The sequence below is a fragment of the Endocarpon pusillum genome, assembly GCF_000464535.1.
Source record: "Endocarpon pusillum Z07020 unplaced genomic scaffold scaffold2749, whole genome shotgun sequence".
Taxonomy (NCBI): Eukaryota; Fungi; Ascomycota; class Eurotiomycetes; order Verrucariales; family Verrucariaceae; genus Endocarpon; species Endocarpon pusillum.
This window is the reverse complement of record NW_006916232.1, coordinates 291,441-307,457: the sequence shown is the minus strand read 5'-3', so window position 1 is coordinate 307,457 and position 16,017 is coordinate 291,441. Positions and strand designations below refer to the sequence as shown.

The 16,017-nt window shown below is 50.7% G+C and overlaps 5 protein-coding genes across 5 annotated transcripts; all 5 read right to left on the bottom strand.

Annotated features, from left to right (window-relative positions):
- Positions 1-303: 303 nt before the first annotated feature.
- On the bottom strand, positions 304-4,144 carry EPUS_02178 (uncharacterized protein; the record flags this gene model as incomplete). Its single annotated transcript, XM_007803945.1, has 4 exons — positions 304-3,447; positions 3,500-3,657; positions 3,708-4,049; positions 4,129-4,144. 4 exons carry the CDS (start codon positions 4,142-4,144, stop codon positions 304-306), a joined length of 3,660 nt encoding a protein of 1,219 aa, XP_007802136.1.
- Positions 4,145-5,170: 1,026 nt separating this feature from the next.
- EPUS_02177 (uncharacterized protein) lies at positions 5,171-5,785 on the bottom strand (the record flags this gene model as incomplete). Its single annotated transcript, XM_007803944.1, has 1 exon — positions 5,171-5,785. One exon carries the CDS (start codon positions 5,783-5,785, stop codon positions 5,171-5,173), a length of 615 nt encoding a protein of 204 aa, XP_007802135.1.
- Positions 5,786-6,568: 783 nt separating this feature from the next.
- On the bottom strand, positions 6,569-11,779 carry EPUS_02176 (uncharacterized protein; the record flags this gene model as incomplete). Its single annotated transcript, XM_007803943.1, has 7 exons — positions 6,569-7,135; positions 7,184-9,292; positions 9,507-9,945; positions 9,993-10,661; positions 10,711-10,811; positions 10,868-11,592; positions 11,689-11,779. 7 exons carry the CDS (start codon positions 11,777-11,779, stop codon positions 6,569-6,571), a joined length of 4,701 nt encoding a protein of 1,566 aa, XP_007802134.1.
- A 659-nt stretch (positions 11,780-12,438) lies between these two features.
- On the bottom strand, positions 12,439-13,212 carry EPUS_02175 (uncharacterized protein; the record flags this gene model as incomplete). Its single annotated transcript, XM_007803942.1, has 1 exon — positions 12,439-13,212. The coding sequence occupies one exon, from the start codon at positions 13,210-13,212 to the stop codon at positions 12,439-12,441; it is 774 nt and encodes a 257-aa protein (XP_007802133.1).
- A 587-nt stretch (positions 13,213-13,799) lies between these two features.
- On the bottom strand, positions 13,800-14,579 carry EPUS_02174 (uncharacterized protein; the record flags this gene model as incomplete). Its single annotated transcript, XM_007803941.1, has 1 exon — positions 13,800-14,579. The coding sequence occupies one exon, from the start codon at positions 14,577-14,579 to the stop codon at positions 13,800-13,802; it is 780 nt and encodes a 259-aa protein (XP_007802132.1).
- Positions 14,580-16,017: the final 1,438 nt, after the last annotated feature.

Here is a 16,017-nt window from a genome sequence, read left to right as displayed (position 1 = left end):
CACAGACAGGGGTGATGCAGAATCTCTTAGTCACTGGGTGCATACCTAAATCACCGAATCCAAGATGCACCACTCGATTTCCGTCTCCCTTCACCCCTACAAAGATCATGTGAAGGATGCATCGAGGGCGAAAGAGTACGCTGTTCGGTATGTTTATTGTTGAACGACCGTCTCCTGAGGAAACAGTGCACTATCAACATAGAAAAGAGCAAGTAATTAGAGCTCTGGCCAATTAATTATGCCCATCTGATGCCATCGATGCAATGCCAGCCAAATGCTTTCAACACCCCAATATCCATCAGCTCATTTCTGTCCAGGAGCTGGCTTCCTCAACCGTGCCTGCCACTCAGGCCTCTGTTGCTGCCCTCCTGCTTGTTGCTTCGGCGCTTGAGGCGACTGACCACCCCAATATGTCTGTGTCGCAGCATTGGGCCACTGTTGCTGAGGGCTGGGCTGCGTACCCCATCCTCCAGGACTGTTCGGCGTGCTCCTTGACTGTGGCTGTGGCTGACCAAAGAATCCTGCAGCTACCTGCGCTTGGAATGCTTGCTGTTGAGGTGAGAGTGCTGCTTGCTGTTGCGCTTGAGCCTGCGCCTGCGCTTGCTGTTGTGCTTGCTGTTGTGCTTGCTGTTGCGCTTGCTGTTGCGCTTGTTGATGAGCTTGATATTGTTGCTGCCGTTGCGCAATTGCATGCTGCACCATCTGACCTGATATGTCCTGTCGTGCCTGCTTCTTCTCTTGCTCTCGTGCCTCAATCGCACCCACCAGTCCCGATGGCTGCACATTCTGCTGCCTCCCAGCATTCACGTTGACCAGCGGCGAATTGGTCATCCTGGCCACATGCTCCTGCTCTCGTGCAGACAGGTGGCTGGAATAGTCTTGCTGTTGCGCGAGCATCACAGACACATCTCCAGACAACGGTCGAGATCCTACTTCCTTCCGCTTGGACCAATCTGCAGAAATGGGACGCTCTTGGGGAAGATGGCCCGTGGAGCGATTCTTCTGATGCGGAACCGGACTGACAACCCGGTTGGCGCTTGATCGTTGCTGAACATATTCTTCAGGACTGATTCGAGGGCTAGGGCTTTTTCGACTAGAACCGATCGCTGCAGCACCTGGCTGCCAGGGCACGGCTCGTTCTCCAGGATTGGGTGAGTGTGATGGCTCACGAGAAGCGGAATTACTGTTCGGACTGACTCCACCCAAGTAAGATGACCTTCGCTCGTCGTTGGGAGTCAAGGAATCTGACGGTGTCCTTGAGTGGTTCCAGCGCGGACTAGCGTTCTTTCGGAACCCATTCGAGTAGTTTTGCGTGGTTGCGGCATGTACGGTTGAACCATCGATCGGCAGGCGAGCTGGAGTAATCGGTGCATGATTGGGATTGCCAACCGTCTTCAAGACTCCTGTTCGTTGCCTGGGGGTCGAACTATCTGATTTTTTACTCTTAGTCGACTCGGGAGCGCTCGAATAGTCAACAGATGTGTCAGTGTCTGGGTCTGGGTCATTGTCAGGAATCTGCTGAGGGTTGGCAACTTGGCTATTGTTTTGGGGGGGGATTAGATTAGACACTGTTCTCGTTTTGGTGAGATCATCGTTGGACCCATTCTCTGTCGATCCCTGTGGACCTGAACTTATCGCCTCGTTGGTTCGTAATGGCTTCCGGGTAATTGACCGGTCTGTAGTTGACCGAACGAGTTCGTCGGGTCGTGATGCTATGTAAGTCGCTGCCTGAGCGCGCGGCGAATCGGCAGACTCAATCTCGTTGTGATTCATTCCTGCTACCATGCCTTTACTTGGAAGTCGTTGGTCAGCAGCAGAATCTCGTCGGCTAATGGTCTCATTTACCCCTTTGTAAGCCTGATCTTCGCTTCGTAAGTTCTCCTTGGTTTTCCACGCTGCAGCTGCTCCTGCCGCCGCCACCGCATCATTCGATGCTGTGCCAGATTTGCTAGCATCCACGAGTTGAGAAAGCGTCGCAATGGACATGCGGCTGTTCGCTCTCCTCAAATCTGGGCTCGCATTTGGTCGCAGAGACGGTCTCTCTCCGGCACTGTGTAAGAATGCAGGAGGAGCTGCCACTGGTGTTGGAGGTGGCTGCGGCCGAAGCTCAGATCCCACCTCATCATGTGCCTGTACCACTGACGCTTGGGGCTCGGCTCCGAAGCCCATTGGTGGCTTCGGAAGCTCTATGTCACCAGGACGACCTTTGCGAGAAGGCCGTCCATGCATTGGAGGCGCTGGTGGCTGGTCAAGAGCCTCAGATTCCCGGTCGGTGGAGAGCCGCGAAGGAACGTACGGCTCGGTCCGCTTCCGTGGAGAATTAGAGAAAGCCAGTGTGTCAGACACCGATCTGGCGTGGTAATTCGCTGAAGTAAGAGAGCCACCTGAGGCCGCTGTGCGAGCTTTTGCTGGTGTTGCGAAGACGGTGTCGGTAGATTGATTATGCCTACGACGTTGTGATGGTGTAGATCGAATGGATGCTCCATCCTCGTAGTGCAAACTGGTTCCAGCAGGCAGACTGGTCCGGGAGGCCTTCTTACTGCCTTGCCGACTCGCCATTTGGCTTTCAGTGCTAGAAAGTCGCTTCGAAGTGACATCTTTCATTTGCTTCCGCCATTCTTGCTCGCTCCATGCCTGGCTGCCATCCATGCATACCAAAGCAGCAACGTCCTGAATGTCCAAGTAGCCATAGCGCCGCTCCTTTGGCATGGCGAACATGAGGCCGCGATTATCAAGCGTGTCCGCAATCAGCCGTGTTGGCCGTCCATAGAGGCCAAAGGTATCGTAGACGGGAAACAACCAGCGAAGCATCATCTCGAACCCACTGACGGCAGGGTGAACTTCCGGCATCACGAACACGAAGCCTTCTGTCTTAGATTCAGGTTTCGAATGAATGGTAATCCGTCCTTCCACTTTTACGAGCGTGGATTGGTCAATGAGCGGTTTCGACTGTGGATAGATGGCGTAGGCAGAATATGCATCTGTGATGGTCGCGATGGGTGTGGTTTTCTTGGTTTTCTTGGTCTCATAGAATTTGATATCTCCCTTTAGTACTATTGGGCGGTCATAAGCCGAACGCTTTTTCAACGACTTCTGCTCCTTCTGGAAGTCCTTCTCGTTGGGTGGATCAATCACACACCAGCATCGTCGCCAGGGTGTACCTGCTCCAAATCTCACTCTCGCCCAGTCTTCGGTCCTAAGTTTGGATCGCTCCATAATCACTCTGATATTGTTGAGAAACTTTCCCTTGCCAGCTATCAGCGAGCCCGTGTATAATTCTTGAAGTGAGGTGTTTTCGAACATGGATAATCGAATGCCCGCGGTCCACTGAGTGAGGGAATGGAAGGAGTTGAAATGAAGGAGATATCGATTCTTGCCAGCCGTAGATATCGAGAGGACGTTCTGCAGAGGCTGTACGTCTTGATTCCTGGTAGGGAGTGTCTCGATCTTCACAGATGCGTTGGTTAGCGAAAGAAGTAGGTTACCCGGATCGACATACCATTTTGATAGAGGCATCTGCCAGATTAATGAATGTCGGGGCCACCTCCCCGTCCTGTCCAGCTGCATCAAGAGCTGCAGCATCCCACAGGGACAAAACAGTTCCCACAAGCTGAGCAAAGCACTCTGTCCAATTTCGCTCGGTGTTCGGACGACCAGCTGCTATTGATCAGCATTCGCAGCAACCAATCTTCTGAGTAAGAACTCACCAATGTCAAGATCATTCAGCTTGAGGAAGTATCCTTCTTGGTAGAGTTTGTTCGCATGACTATTCAGGAACGTGAAGATCGGTAACAACTCTGGTAGAGTGTCCCTGGCTGTGTCCATCAATGGAGGTTGGTAAATCATTGAGCGGGGTCGTGAGGAAGACCGCTCCGTTCTTGTTCTTGGGGGTGTTGATGGGGCAGAAGGCTCTCGAACTGGTGACGAGGAGAATCGCTGTGAAGAAGAAGCGACTGGTTCCGTCTGGACCCTTTCCTGAGGCTGCGGCGGAGGTGAGGCTGAGACTGGATGTTGTAGTTTGTGACCAAAAGTGGTCATGAAAGAGGAGACTGCATGAGTTAGATTTGTCAGTCGTGCTTTCTGAAGCACAAAAAGGGTGTACGGAATGCAGGTCTTGCAGCAGCTCACCTCGTGCTCTTGCCATCTTGAGGACGGCGACAGATTCCTCACAAGAAGTCGAACACTGTCCAACAGATCCAGATCCAGATTCAGATCCAAATCAGCTCTGGCTGAGCGGCTCAATACAATATCCAGAGACTCCAAATTCAAGTCAGACCCTGGCTCATCACTGATGCAGATGTGTGAGCATGGACCGGCCTGTCCGATCGTCCAGGGGTGTGAGGCCTTGTCAGGACAGATGCCGGAATTCAATCAGTGAATGAGCGGTGATGTTCAGGTAATCCCTGCAACGAATGTGAAGAGAACGACGATGACCCGTGGTCAAATGTGTCACCTTAATAGCAGTCTCGGTGATAACGCCTCTTGTTAATGAAGAAAGCAGAAGAACTCCGAAAGTACTATGGTACGAAAAGTATTGGCTACAACCAGGATTTGGCAATCTGTTGATTCTTGGAGATGAAATCTAGCGCAGATCGCAGGCAAAAGTGGCAGGTCAAGCATCCACCGCATCAGGGCATCACCAATCATGCTCAGCCAGCTCAGATGACGCAGGCATCTGTGCCAAACACCACGCGGCTCTTCTGGGCAAATTCAATAGACTCCAATGCCCCTAACCCTCCGGCCACAAATGGTAAGCGCTAGGTTCAGCCATAGCAGCACAAGGTTAAATGGACAGGCATGATTTGGCCAGACAATCCTCCGGACCGTCGGACCCTTCACACCTGACGCGGCCTTTCATCCAACAAACATGCAAGCTACACACATTCAAACATAAGAAGCCTTCTTTGATGGACAGCTTCAAGCTGTGGCGGCCTTTCGCTCGATACGCTACCAGGAGCGTTGAAGAGTGGCATCAAAAGCTACCAATCTTTAAGAGGAAGGAGTATTGTAAGCTGGTGTTTCATCCTTTTTGTGCTATATGTGGTGCGTTAATACGAGGGAAATGACATATGCCGATGTTGGTCTACGATTCAGCAAGAAATCAATTGGCTTATTAACGTTATGGTCATGTTATCAGACAGCATTTGGTGTACTTAACATTCATCAGCCATCATTTCTGGCTTCTGGCCTTCTCGATATCCTCCTGCTTCAGCTGCCTCAGCAGCCCTGTTTGCGCAACCTTACCCGTCATAGCACCACCGACAACCTCCTTCATGAAACCCATAGTGCCCACAGTGGTCTTCCAATACGCAATATACGACGACTTGACCTCGATCAGCGAAATTCTCGGATCGTCCTTGGTGGCGTTGTGCTTCCCGTCACCCAGATCCCCAAACCAAGCCGCTATCGTCGGCCCATACAGCTCCTTCACCCTCGGATCATCGTTCCCGTGGGTGCTCGCTTTGCCGGTAACAGAAACCCAATCCTGGGTCTTGATGTCCTGGAAAGAAACCTGCACCTCACCGCTGCTGGACTCGATGTCCTTGAACTTCTGGGAGTTCTTGTTGGCAAGAAACAAGAGATCGGGACCATCGCGTTTGGCAATACCCATGCTGCGGCCGACAGGGCCGGTGCCGGGTCGATAGGTGTTAAGCATGCAGACTTTCTGGCCATCCATAATACTGTAGAGGTCTTCAATCTGCTTGTCCATGGGCGTGTCGTAGTCCCATTGTTTGAGGACGCTGGGGTCAGAGTCGACCTCGGACTTTTTGAGGTTCTCAGGCATGTTGACGTAGGCTGATGTGTTGAATGGACGAAATTCGTTGAAGGATGTAGCTGAGCGTAAGGGATGGCAGCAAGAGCGTGTAGCCGATGGAATTGATCTTCGAAATCCTTGGAGAAGGGTATTTCTGAGCATTCGATGGATACTGGATCGAGAATTATTCAACCCACAAGTCCCGGCAGGCTCATATATTTTGCCAATTGGCAGTAGCGGTGCAATACAGCCTGATGAAACAGATTACATCACGACTCACCTACACGGCTGGGCTTCTGGCCCCCTCGAGCAGTTTTGTGGAGTGCCAGTTCTGACCCACACCCCATGATGCAGACATGATGCCGGGGACGGAGGGAGATCTCTCCATTTACCGGTTGTGATCTCGGTCCATCGGTCCTAGTTTCTGATCCTCGCTACGTAGGTACTTACTTAGTAGTAGAGCAATTCTACAAAAACGTACTAACTTAGCTAGCACTGGTGGCAGGCAGCATTACCTCTTGCCAAGAGACGTCACATGTCTTGAGCTCTGTTCGTCTCAAGGTCTGAGTGGGGACGAAGAACATGTCAATCGCTTTGGCAGGACATATGCAGTACGAATATGTGTGAGCTGTGAAGACGTCTTGTAATTAAGCCCTTGCTATAGCCATGATGAGTAGAGACCTCCGTCAGCATGTCAATATCCAAGATTGACCCATACCTCCACCGGTCGATGTGACTGTTTTTCTCAACTTCACGTCCACAAAGATCGTAAGTTCCTTGCATCCCTATTATGCTCCCGAACTTTGAGCCGGCTTAGATTGCTCCATGGACGACCATAGCATCCCGGGCTGTATCTGCATTCGTGAGAACCCTGCTCAAGTCCTCCTCCATCTTCCACAGCCCCTCTTCCAACCCTTTCAGCCACGCTGATTTCCTGAGCTCAACTTGGTCAGCGCTCAAGGTCTTCATCCAAGACGCGTTGGTCACAAATTTCTCCCTCATCTTCTCATCTCTCTTTGTCTTTGCCTTCTTGAGAGCGTCTTCCGCAAACGCCATCTCGTTCTTCGAGATCTTTTTCTCATACACAAAAGGCTTGCCCGGAACACCATTGTATGTAAAGATGATACGATATGTGGAGACATCAACCCGCAGCTCTTGTCGATCTTCCGACAGAATGGTGTCGACGTCGACATTCTTCGCAAGGTTGCGTCTAAGGAAAGACTTGCCAACTCTCGAATGAGGTACTCCCTCAGTAGGATCAAGCATCTGGTAAGACGTGACGTAGACCGACCAACGAGCTTCGTCATCTAGCTTTTCCCCAGAGAAAGTATCGTCATCCGAGGGGAATAGTCGAATGGTTGCTCTGGTAGTATTTGGGTTCTGAAACTGGTCAGTACAGGACGTCTAGTGCTTTAATGGACAACTTACATATCTGATCCGGTAAACCTCACCCTCCTTGACCAGCTTCTGCACCTGTTTTCTATAAAATCTCTCCTGGGTACGGGTGGTTTCATCTCGGTCTCTGTCTTTGTAGAACAAATTGATGATGTCTGTGCTTTTGTCCTTTGAATCGGAACTCAATATATTCATGATGAAGCGATTGATGGCAGCCAGCAGCCGGTCAATGGTATAAAGTTGCCACCCGTTCTTCATGTAGAATCTTCGTAAGGTATCTTCAAGATGTGACAGATCTAGAGAGCCAGAGAGCACTTCCTCGCACATCGTGATGATCTGGCGATAGTATGATGTCTTCGGTCCGACATCGACAAAGAAATCTGAGGGTAGCTTATCAATCATCTTGAGGCTTATGGCAGCTCTGGGTGGTTGGCCCTTTTCGCCAGTTGCTCGCCGCACATCTTCATGGACCGCTGCTTCGTTCTCTTTGATTGCAAGAAGACGACTGTAGAGGGCTTCAAAGAGCCGGAAGAAGCAGTAGATATTGGCGTTAGCGTAAAGGTTGAACTCATCGCGCTCATATGGCTCATCTAGAAGATACCGTCGCATTTTGTCACCATGAGTGATAGCAGGATGATCCATCCACCTTCGGGCCGCAACATCAGCGACGACATCTGCATCGTTCATCGGATCGTCATCCTGTTCAAGCTCGCTCATGAGCCCTCCTGCCGGTGTGGATTCCTTGCTGCCAGTCAAAATGCTACTTTCTTTACCAGCGTGTTTGTTCAGAGCAAGGCGGTGAAGAATATCGGCCTTTCGCATATTGGCTTTCAAGTACCGTTGTTGGATGGCTTCCTCGCCATTGATTTCGTCATCCATATCCCCGTTGCTAGCTTGTTCCGAAATGTCCAGCATGAATTCTTTGAAGACGGTGGCGTCGATGCCAAAAAATGTGGTAACGAATTTGGTCAAGAAGGCCGAAATGCGCTCTTGCTCACCGCTGTTGTAGGTGGCACGGTCTTTCTCAAGGGCGAACAATATGAGATGGCTTGCATCTAAAAGAACCTCCTGCTGGCTAAAGGCATACTCGAATTGATGAGCTACTTGCTGATACCCTGCTTCACGTATCTTCTTCCGTTCATCGTATTTAGCCTGAATCTCACTTGTAAGAGTCTTCTGCTGAAAGTTCTTCTTGTCGAGGTTTTTGGCGTTGATGCCCTGATGATCAAGACTTTTCCAGAAAAATCTGTGGGTCTGCTCTCGCCAGACTTTCTCCCATTCTCGTTGACTTTGCTTCCACTCCTCGAGCTTCTGCTTGAGTCTGTTCAATACAATGGGCAGGACGGCTGACGGCCGACCAACCATTGAAGCCATCACATTCTTGCCCACCTGGGGACCATAAATCTTGTTGATGATACGGGTCGGAATTGCCTTGCTCTGACCACCAAGCTTCTCATCAATGACAAATCTGGCCCGATCAGTCTCATTGAGTAGTCGCATTTGCTGCAAAAGAGGCTCCATGAGCTGAATTGTACGTTGGCAGGATTCGATGTGGAAGTCGTAATCGTGACGTTCCTCTTCGAGTCGGTGGAGACCATCTTCATACTGGTTTTTACGATGAGCAACAAACCCAGAATCTTCAGAAGCCCATGTAGGATGTGAGGCCCACTCATCATTGAGCACATCATAGCACATTTCATCCCTACCTCTACACACCTTATGCTGCTCGCGCTTTGGCAGGTGTCGATAGCTCGGCCCCAGAGATCGGCAATGCGAAAGGTTCACGCGACCAGGATCAGGTTTGGCACGAGCTTCGATAATCCCTTCTGGGGTCTCAACGCCGATCAGCCTGTTGAAGTAAGACATTAGATCTGGGTTACCGCCAACAAAGGCGCTGACCCGATCAGAGAGAGTGTTTTTGTCTATGAGGTCTTGTGTAAATAAATTGATCAACTTCAAGAATTCAGTGTAGCTATTCTTGTTGGAAATGAACTTCTTCACGCGATCGAAAAATACGAATTCATCTTGAGTAATAGCCAGAGAGGATTGAGGTGGAAGTGGCTCAGGTAGCTGAGGCACAAGTGAGGGTGAGACGTTGGATGCATCGGCCTGCACAATCTTTGGATGACTCATCTTCGCTCGCTGGAATAGGTCAGCAGTATTCTCATGGAGCATATCTTGGATCGGTGGTTGTGTTGCGCAATAAAGATAGTGTTAGGAATGAAGGAGAACATGGGTTGATGTATGTCGGTTGGTAAGAAGCCAGTTGATGGACGAATGAGAGGGATATGAGAATGATTGAATGTCAATTTATAATAACAGACATTGTCCAAGCAGAGACAGAGTATTCACTAACCTTATTCACATTGCCTACCTGGACGGCGCCGCCTCGTCCACTTTGGGCAGTGCCAATGGCATCTAAGGAGCTGGAAGGACCAGCTTGACCCGAAGACTGCACACCGAGTCCACCTCGACGTTTCTTGTTTTCTTTGCTGGTACTCGGAGGATCAAATTGTCCCAGAGGAGGCATCTTGGTTGTTGGTCTTGGTGTCTGTGCTTGGGCGACTTGGCCAGCTGTATACTCTCCCCGGACGTTGCTAATCATAGCTTCATCCGCGGCACTGTGCCGCGGATTCCGGTAAGAATTGTTTGAAGTCTTCCAGCAGATCAGGTGCAGTGTGAAACAATTGTGTAACTTGAGCGTAGACGTCCTGTATGGGCTTTGACTCTCTCTGGTATGTTTGTAGGATGTCAAGAAACTGCTTGTACGTTTCAGGTTGTTGTACAAAGCGATTCTGTTCAATGGTCAGCTGATTGTTCTTGAAATTCCACATCCCGCCACTTTTCGTAGAGAAGACTCGCCTTGATTTTGTTAACATAGCTTATCGCATGGTTGAACTCAACCGGGCCTCGCTTCATGTCACCTTGCTGACCTGGCAGTAACACCTGGCCAGCTTGCTGAGCCAATGTCGCTGGGGGTCCAGAATTCGGAGAGATCTGCATCAACTGGCCTCGGCCTGTAGACCCGTTGGTGGCGGCTGTAACGGCATTTTGTAGCTGCGAAACACCTCGCTGTTCTTGTTGATGAACCAGCGCTGCGTTAGCGGCTTCCTGTTCATTACGGCTCTCGTAAGACACATCACCAGATGGCCCTTGTTGTTGTGTATAAATAGGCAGAGTAGTATGGCGGCCAGTGGGAGAGTACTGCGGCATCGGGCCTTGATGTTGCATCCAGCCTTGACGACTCTGATCAAGCATTTCCTGCCGTGCTAAAGTATTAGGGCCCGTATTACCATCCAGCGCTGCCACCTCAAAAGCTGGCCGGCTTCTTGCTTGCAATGATTGTGTTGTGGTTCCACGTGGCGTAGTTACCCTAATGGCATCAGGGTTGTCGTCTGTGCCACATTCAATGCGATATCCAGGAGGGAGAAATGTATTGAATCCCTGTATAAGCGCCGGATGTCCATTGAAGAGATTTGACACCCGTTCAATAACACCCGGGGTATCGATACTAGTCTGAAGTAAGTATAAGATTTATGGTTGATGGCGATCACGCTTACGCTTGGCTTTTGAAGTCTTTCATAATGTCTAGAAAGCGGTTGTAGACGTCTGGTTGATCGCTGAAACGGACCTTTACTTGATCCAGATAACTAAGTGCATCCTATTGGGATGAATGTTAACGCGCTGCAACGTGAGGGCAGTCTCCAACATGCTTACATTTAGGATGGGCTGTTGCTGACCAATAGCAGCATGAGCGGGCATCGGCGAAGGACCTGGGCCTGCAAAGCCCGGCATCTGTTGAGGCTGCGCAGGCGGAGCACTTTGATGAAGGTATGCAGGACGTGGCATGCTTTCTTGTTGCTGGGAGCCCATAGTGAACAAGCCCGAGGGCCCATTGCTTGCAGGAATCGAATTAGCTGGTGCTGAGCCAGAACCCAGAGTCGAGAGCAGGCCATTTGGTCCATGAATCGAGTTCGGAACTTTTGAAGCAACTGGTTGGTGGATGGGTATCGAGCCTGCGTGATTTTGAACAGGATGGTGTTGCATCTGCTCTCGGTGGGCACGCTCGGCAAGCTCACGATCCCGGTTCATTTGCTCTTGCTCGCGCAGATGCATTTCCTCGCGCTGTCTCTGCCTCTCCATCATTTCCATCTCACGTCTGTCTCGTTCCCGAAGTTCTCTCTCGCGGTCTTGGTTGACTATGCGCTGAGGTGACTGCTGAAGTGTGTGGCCCAGGCCAGGAAGCGAGTGCCCAGTGTTCGAAGGTGGTGGATGTGTGTTATACTGTGAAGGCTGATGGTGAACAGGTTGACTTCCTTGGGCGAGATCGGCAAGAGTTGGGAGGGTGTGACCGCTGGCGGGACCTGCTGGATGGTAGGATGGTGGAAGCAGAACATTTCCACCAACCTGAGACTGTGCGATTTGTTGTTGCTGCGGCGCTCCTGTTCTACACGTTGAATGCGTCAGCTTCTGGCGGATACAGGAACACTAGGCATGGTCTGCATGCAGATCATAAGTGGGAGGGAAGGCCCATATACCCAAAGCTGCTGAATGGTCGCCCTTGCGGCTGCGTATTGTTTTCAGGGATACCGTGGTGGGCTGGAGGCCCAGAAGGTCCACGCCAACCATCACTGGATGGTTGATTCATCGTGTGATAGGATTCTCAGAGATGGGTGATACCCAAGGCTGGATCATGGGCCCGGGAGGTGGGACTTTTCAGAGTACACCACAAAGTATACCACAGAGTATACCACAGAGTTGACTAGATAGAAGAGCCCGACAACTAGGAAACAATTTCATCAAAGCGCGGACAGATACCGGGATGAAGCGAGTGACAGAACAAGAACAAGAACAAGGTGATTTTGGATTGCTCTGGATAAAGGACGGAGAGACCTATGATGTCCTGCTTTTGCCTGCGGGCAGAAGAGGCAGGTGTGCCGACCAAGGTCTTGGCAGTACAGCATCAACCCCTGCTCTCCCTACCCTATCATGATGTTTCATTTCCAATGAATCATAGAGACAACGAGTTAGCCTCGCTAGTATGGAATATCTACTTCAAGGTTCAACCCACGACCAGAAATGGGCCAAGGGGCCAATCTGCCTCAGGAGACATTTCACTCCAGCTACGATTGATGGGAAATGTGCTGAGTGCTATCAGCGTGGCTCGGTAATTGATCTACTTGCATTCAACTTTCGTCCATGTCTGGCGCTGAATGCTCGCTTCTTTCTGAAGCTTCCATCCTGAAGCAGGCTTTATATGCTGCCCGTCCGAGCAGCACCCATGGACCTCACATGAACTTGCTGGCAAGGCCCATAAGACCACCAGGTCCGCCTCCACCTCCCTTACCTTCGCTCTGCATGTACATCTTCAAGGCCAACTTGGCGGCTGCGTTGACCGCGCTCTGCTTGTCTGCTCCACTCGCCACATTGCCCTGTCCATTCTGCTGATCGTAGAGCCGTCCAGCCTGTGCCATTGCCATGCCAATAAATTGACTCTGCGAGTTACCACCTCCCTGGCTTCCCATACCTCCAGCCCCGGCTCCTCCACCAGTGAACATCTTCAGAGCCTGCATCGCAGCACCAGCACCAAGAGACTTGGAGTCCTGAGGGCCCTGAGTGCTTTGATCACCGTACAGCTGCTGATGAGCCCCAACCATCTTCTGCTCATCGATCTCGTCGTCATCGTCGTCGTCGTCGTCCTTTTTGTGGCCGAGGAAAGACATAGCTTGAGAGAACAGGTTACCGTCTTCTTCGTTGCCATGTTGGCGGGCGTGGTTGATCGCTTCGTCTTGGTCATAGCCAGAATTACCTCCACCATAACCTCCACCGCTTGCGTAGCCTGCCGCTGACCCACCATAGCCGCCTTCACCACCACCATTATCATACCTCCTCCCTCCTTCCTGACCTCCATACTCTCCCCGACGATCACCGTCCTCGTGCTGTCTTCCGCCATACGGACGCTGCCCCTCATTGTAGTATTCTTCTGCTTCCCCACCTCTGCTTCCATAGCCGCCTTCATCTCGGCCGTAGCCACCATGGCGATCGTAGTCGTTGTAGGACATTTTCTGCTGAATGTATAGGTGATATGTATGTTTGAAAACAGAGAATTGAGGTAGTTAGGGGTAATCAACGGAATTGCAACTGATGAAAAGCTGAGGTGGCATGCACAGTGACATAAGTCAGGGTGGGGTGTAGTGACGCAGGCCTGAATTCCTCCACACACAATACAATTGGGCAAGTCACTTATGACGCTGGCTCTGAGTAGGATTGACGAGATCTATTGGAGTATTAATCCACTGGTACGGTCAAATCGAAGTAATAAAGTGCTCTTCACCCGCAGGGAGGCTCCGGGGGGAAGAGCATCGAGAAGGAAGTTACATAGGAGATGACCATGCTCATTGGGTTACGTTTTAAGTGCCCACCCAGGGTAAAGAAGTGTATACTAACCATTTATTCATGTGCCATGTCAGCCATTCTCTTCGCTGCGCAAATGCTGTCTACACAATCCCCATATTATATGATGCCTATAATGCTGCAGCACCGCTGTTGGCTTTGTTCAGAAGTACTCTGTCCCACATCCACCCCGAATTATATCCCGTATCTGTAGCCACGAGGAAAGGTATACAACCTGTTTGCGCTCGCACAGCATTCAAGCCTTTGAAGCCATCGAGCTCTCACTGATCTGCCTGACATTTCCATCTCGTTTCACCAACATTCTCTTCTGGTCCTCACGCTTCCTCTCCTGCTCCTCGAGGAAGACCTCCCAACGATCCTGTTGTCCCTGCGGCCACTTAACGTTGATTGAGAACACTTCCCTGTCCGGGTCGTCAAGCATGGGGCTCGTCCCGTTCAGGTTTCTCGCCAGCACGAGCCTCTCTAACCCACAGAAATCCTCCGTAAAGCCCCATGTCCGCAGTTCACCCCCATCCTTCCTCTTCATGAACTGAACTCCCTCGTCACCCCAAGTATGCTCGAACTTTCCGTTTCCTTGCTCGAAATAAACATCTGAGAAGATATTGCACATCCAGCTCGGAGCGTGCAGGACATGCTCAAGCGTGATGGTGTGGCACTTTCTGCTACCCTTCTTGCGTCGGAGATCGAGATCGACTGAGCCGATGCCCTTAACGGGAATCTGGCGGTGATCGGAAATGGCAAGAACGTAGGTCATGAAAGGAGTGTATGTCTTGAAGGCAGAACGGTCAATGGCGATGTGAGCGTTCGACGCGGAGCTGAAGATCCAGTCGTAGCAAGGATCGCTATTGTGGAGCAGGACCTTGCTGGGATCGGGCTTTATGGGGCTACATAGAGCAGTGCTGCGAAACTGACGCTGGTGATGATTGTCTGGATTGAGAAGGCGTGAGATATAGGAGCTCGTCTCGTTTGTGGTAGCTAAAAGGTCACCCTTTGAGTTGTTGAAAGATTTGTTCATTGTGATGAATGTGTCAATATGGTTGGCGAAGTGCTGGGTGTAAGAGGAGGTTTCTTAGGGAAGTGGTCAGCAGGTAGTCCGAGATAGAGAGAGAGCCCATTGAGACCAATTCCACTAGTAAGCAAGGATGATGTAGGGCTTGATGGGTCCCTCCGTTGGCGATGATAATCGACAATGTTATTACCTGATTCTGATTATAGTCTTACAACTGTGGTACTTTCTTCCACAATGTGAGTGTGAAGGAGAGACAGATTCACAACGAATGAATAGACAAGCGCAGAGCCTTGAATAAAGAGTGTAATGTAAAGAAGATAAGAAGGATGCGAAAGCTTGAAGCCCATTAAGGCAACAGAACGGCACCAAAATGGTCGTAACTGCAAATTCATCATTGATAAAGGTACTGGGAACCATATTTTAGGCAGGAACAGAGACGGATAAACAGAGTAGGAGCAACAGCAAGCTTATGGGAGGTTGTTCAGGAAGGTGGCGAAGAAGATACAATCCGTAGCTTCCTTCAACACATCAACGTAACCTGTGCATGTAGAGGTGATTCTCATTAGGACTTCCGTGCGTAGTCCACAGCAGCAGGAGCTGAGCGGTAAATGCGACACAGCAGCGCATTTCTGTTGTCACGGTGGTGAACAGGTAGTTGAGATCAAATGCATTAGCAAGTCATAGATGACCATTGAGTTGTGAAAAGAGAGTGGGTAGATGGCTGAGACGATCGATGTAGCCAATCGGAGCACTTCTATCCTCCGCAACCTGCCCGGCATCATCACCCTCCAGATAATTATTCATCCTATGCGCCTCGCCCATCTCACCACACATCACCAAGATGGGTCTGTTCAGTTCATGGTCTTCAGCGCCTGCAGTGGACACAGCTCCAGGTACGTCGAATCTATCAGTATCTGAGTCGACTCGACAACCACTTACTAGTGCGCATTCCAGCCCTAGCACCTCCCTCAAACCTTGCCTCCGAGATGAAGCCCGCCGGGGAAGGCTCAGCCAAAGTAAAGGTATGGGTACCAACCTTAAGGCTCACTCTGAACTTGTTCGTCGACGCCCACTCTGACTCAAAGGATAGCCATGCTGTGTGTGCAAAGACGAGAAGGCTAGCCGTGATGACTGCATGCTCTTCTCGCAAGCGGACGATCCTCAGGAGGACTGCAAGAGCATGGTTGACAAGTATCGGGATTGTATGAAAGGTTATGGGTTCCGGGTATAGAACGGTCTACAGCGCGGGAGAGGGCTGCATTGCTAGGAGTACATTTTGCATAATACCCCGGTGGTGGCCGTAATCAATACCATACAATTCTCAGCTCTGATGAGGACACGTCCCAGAAAATGATGCATCGCCAAACCTGCTGACAGCAAGGGTATCATCTCGACAAACGTAAGCCAATGCAAGAACGATCATGAACGCCGTGCTTTTCGTTTT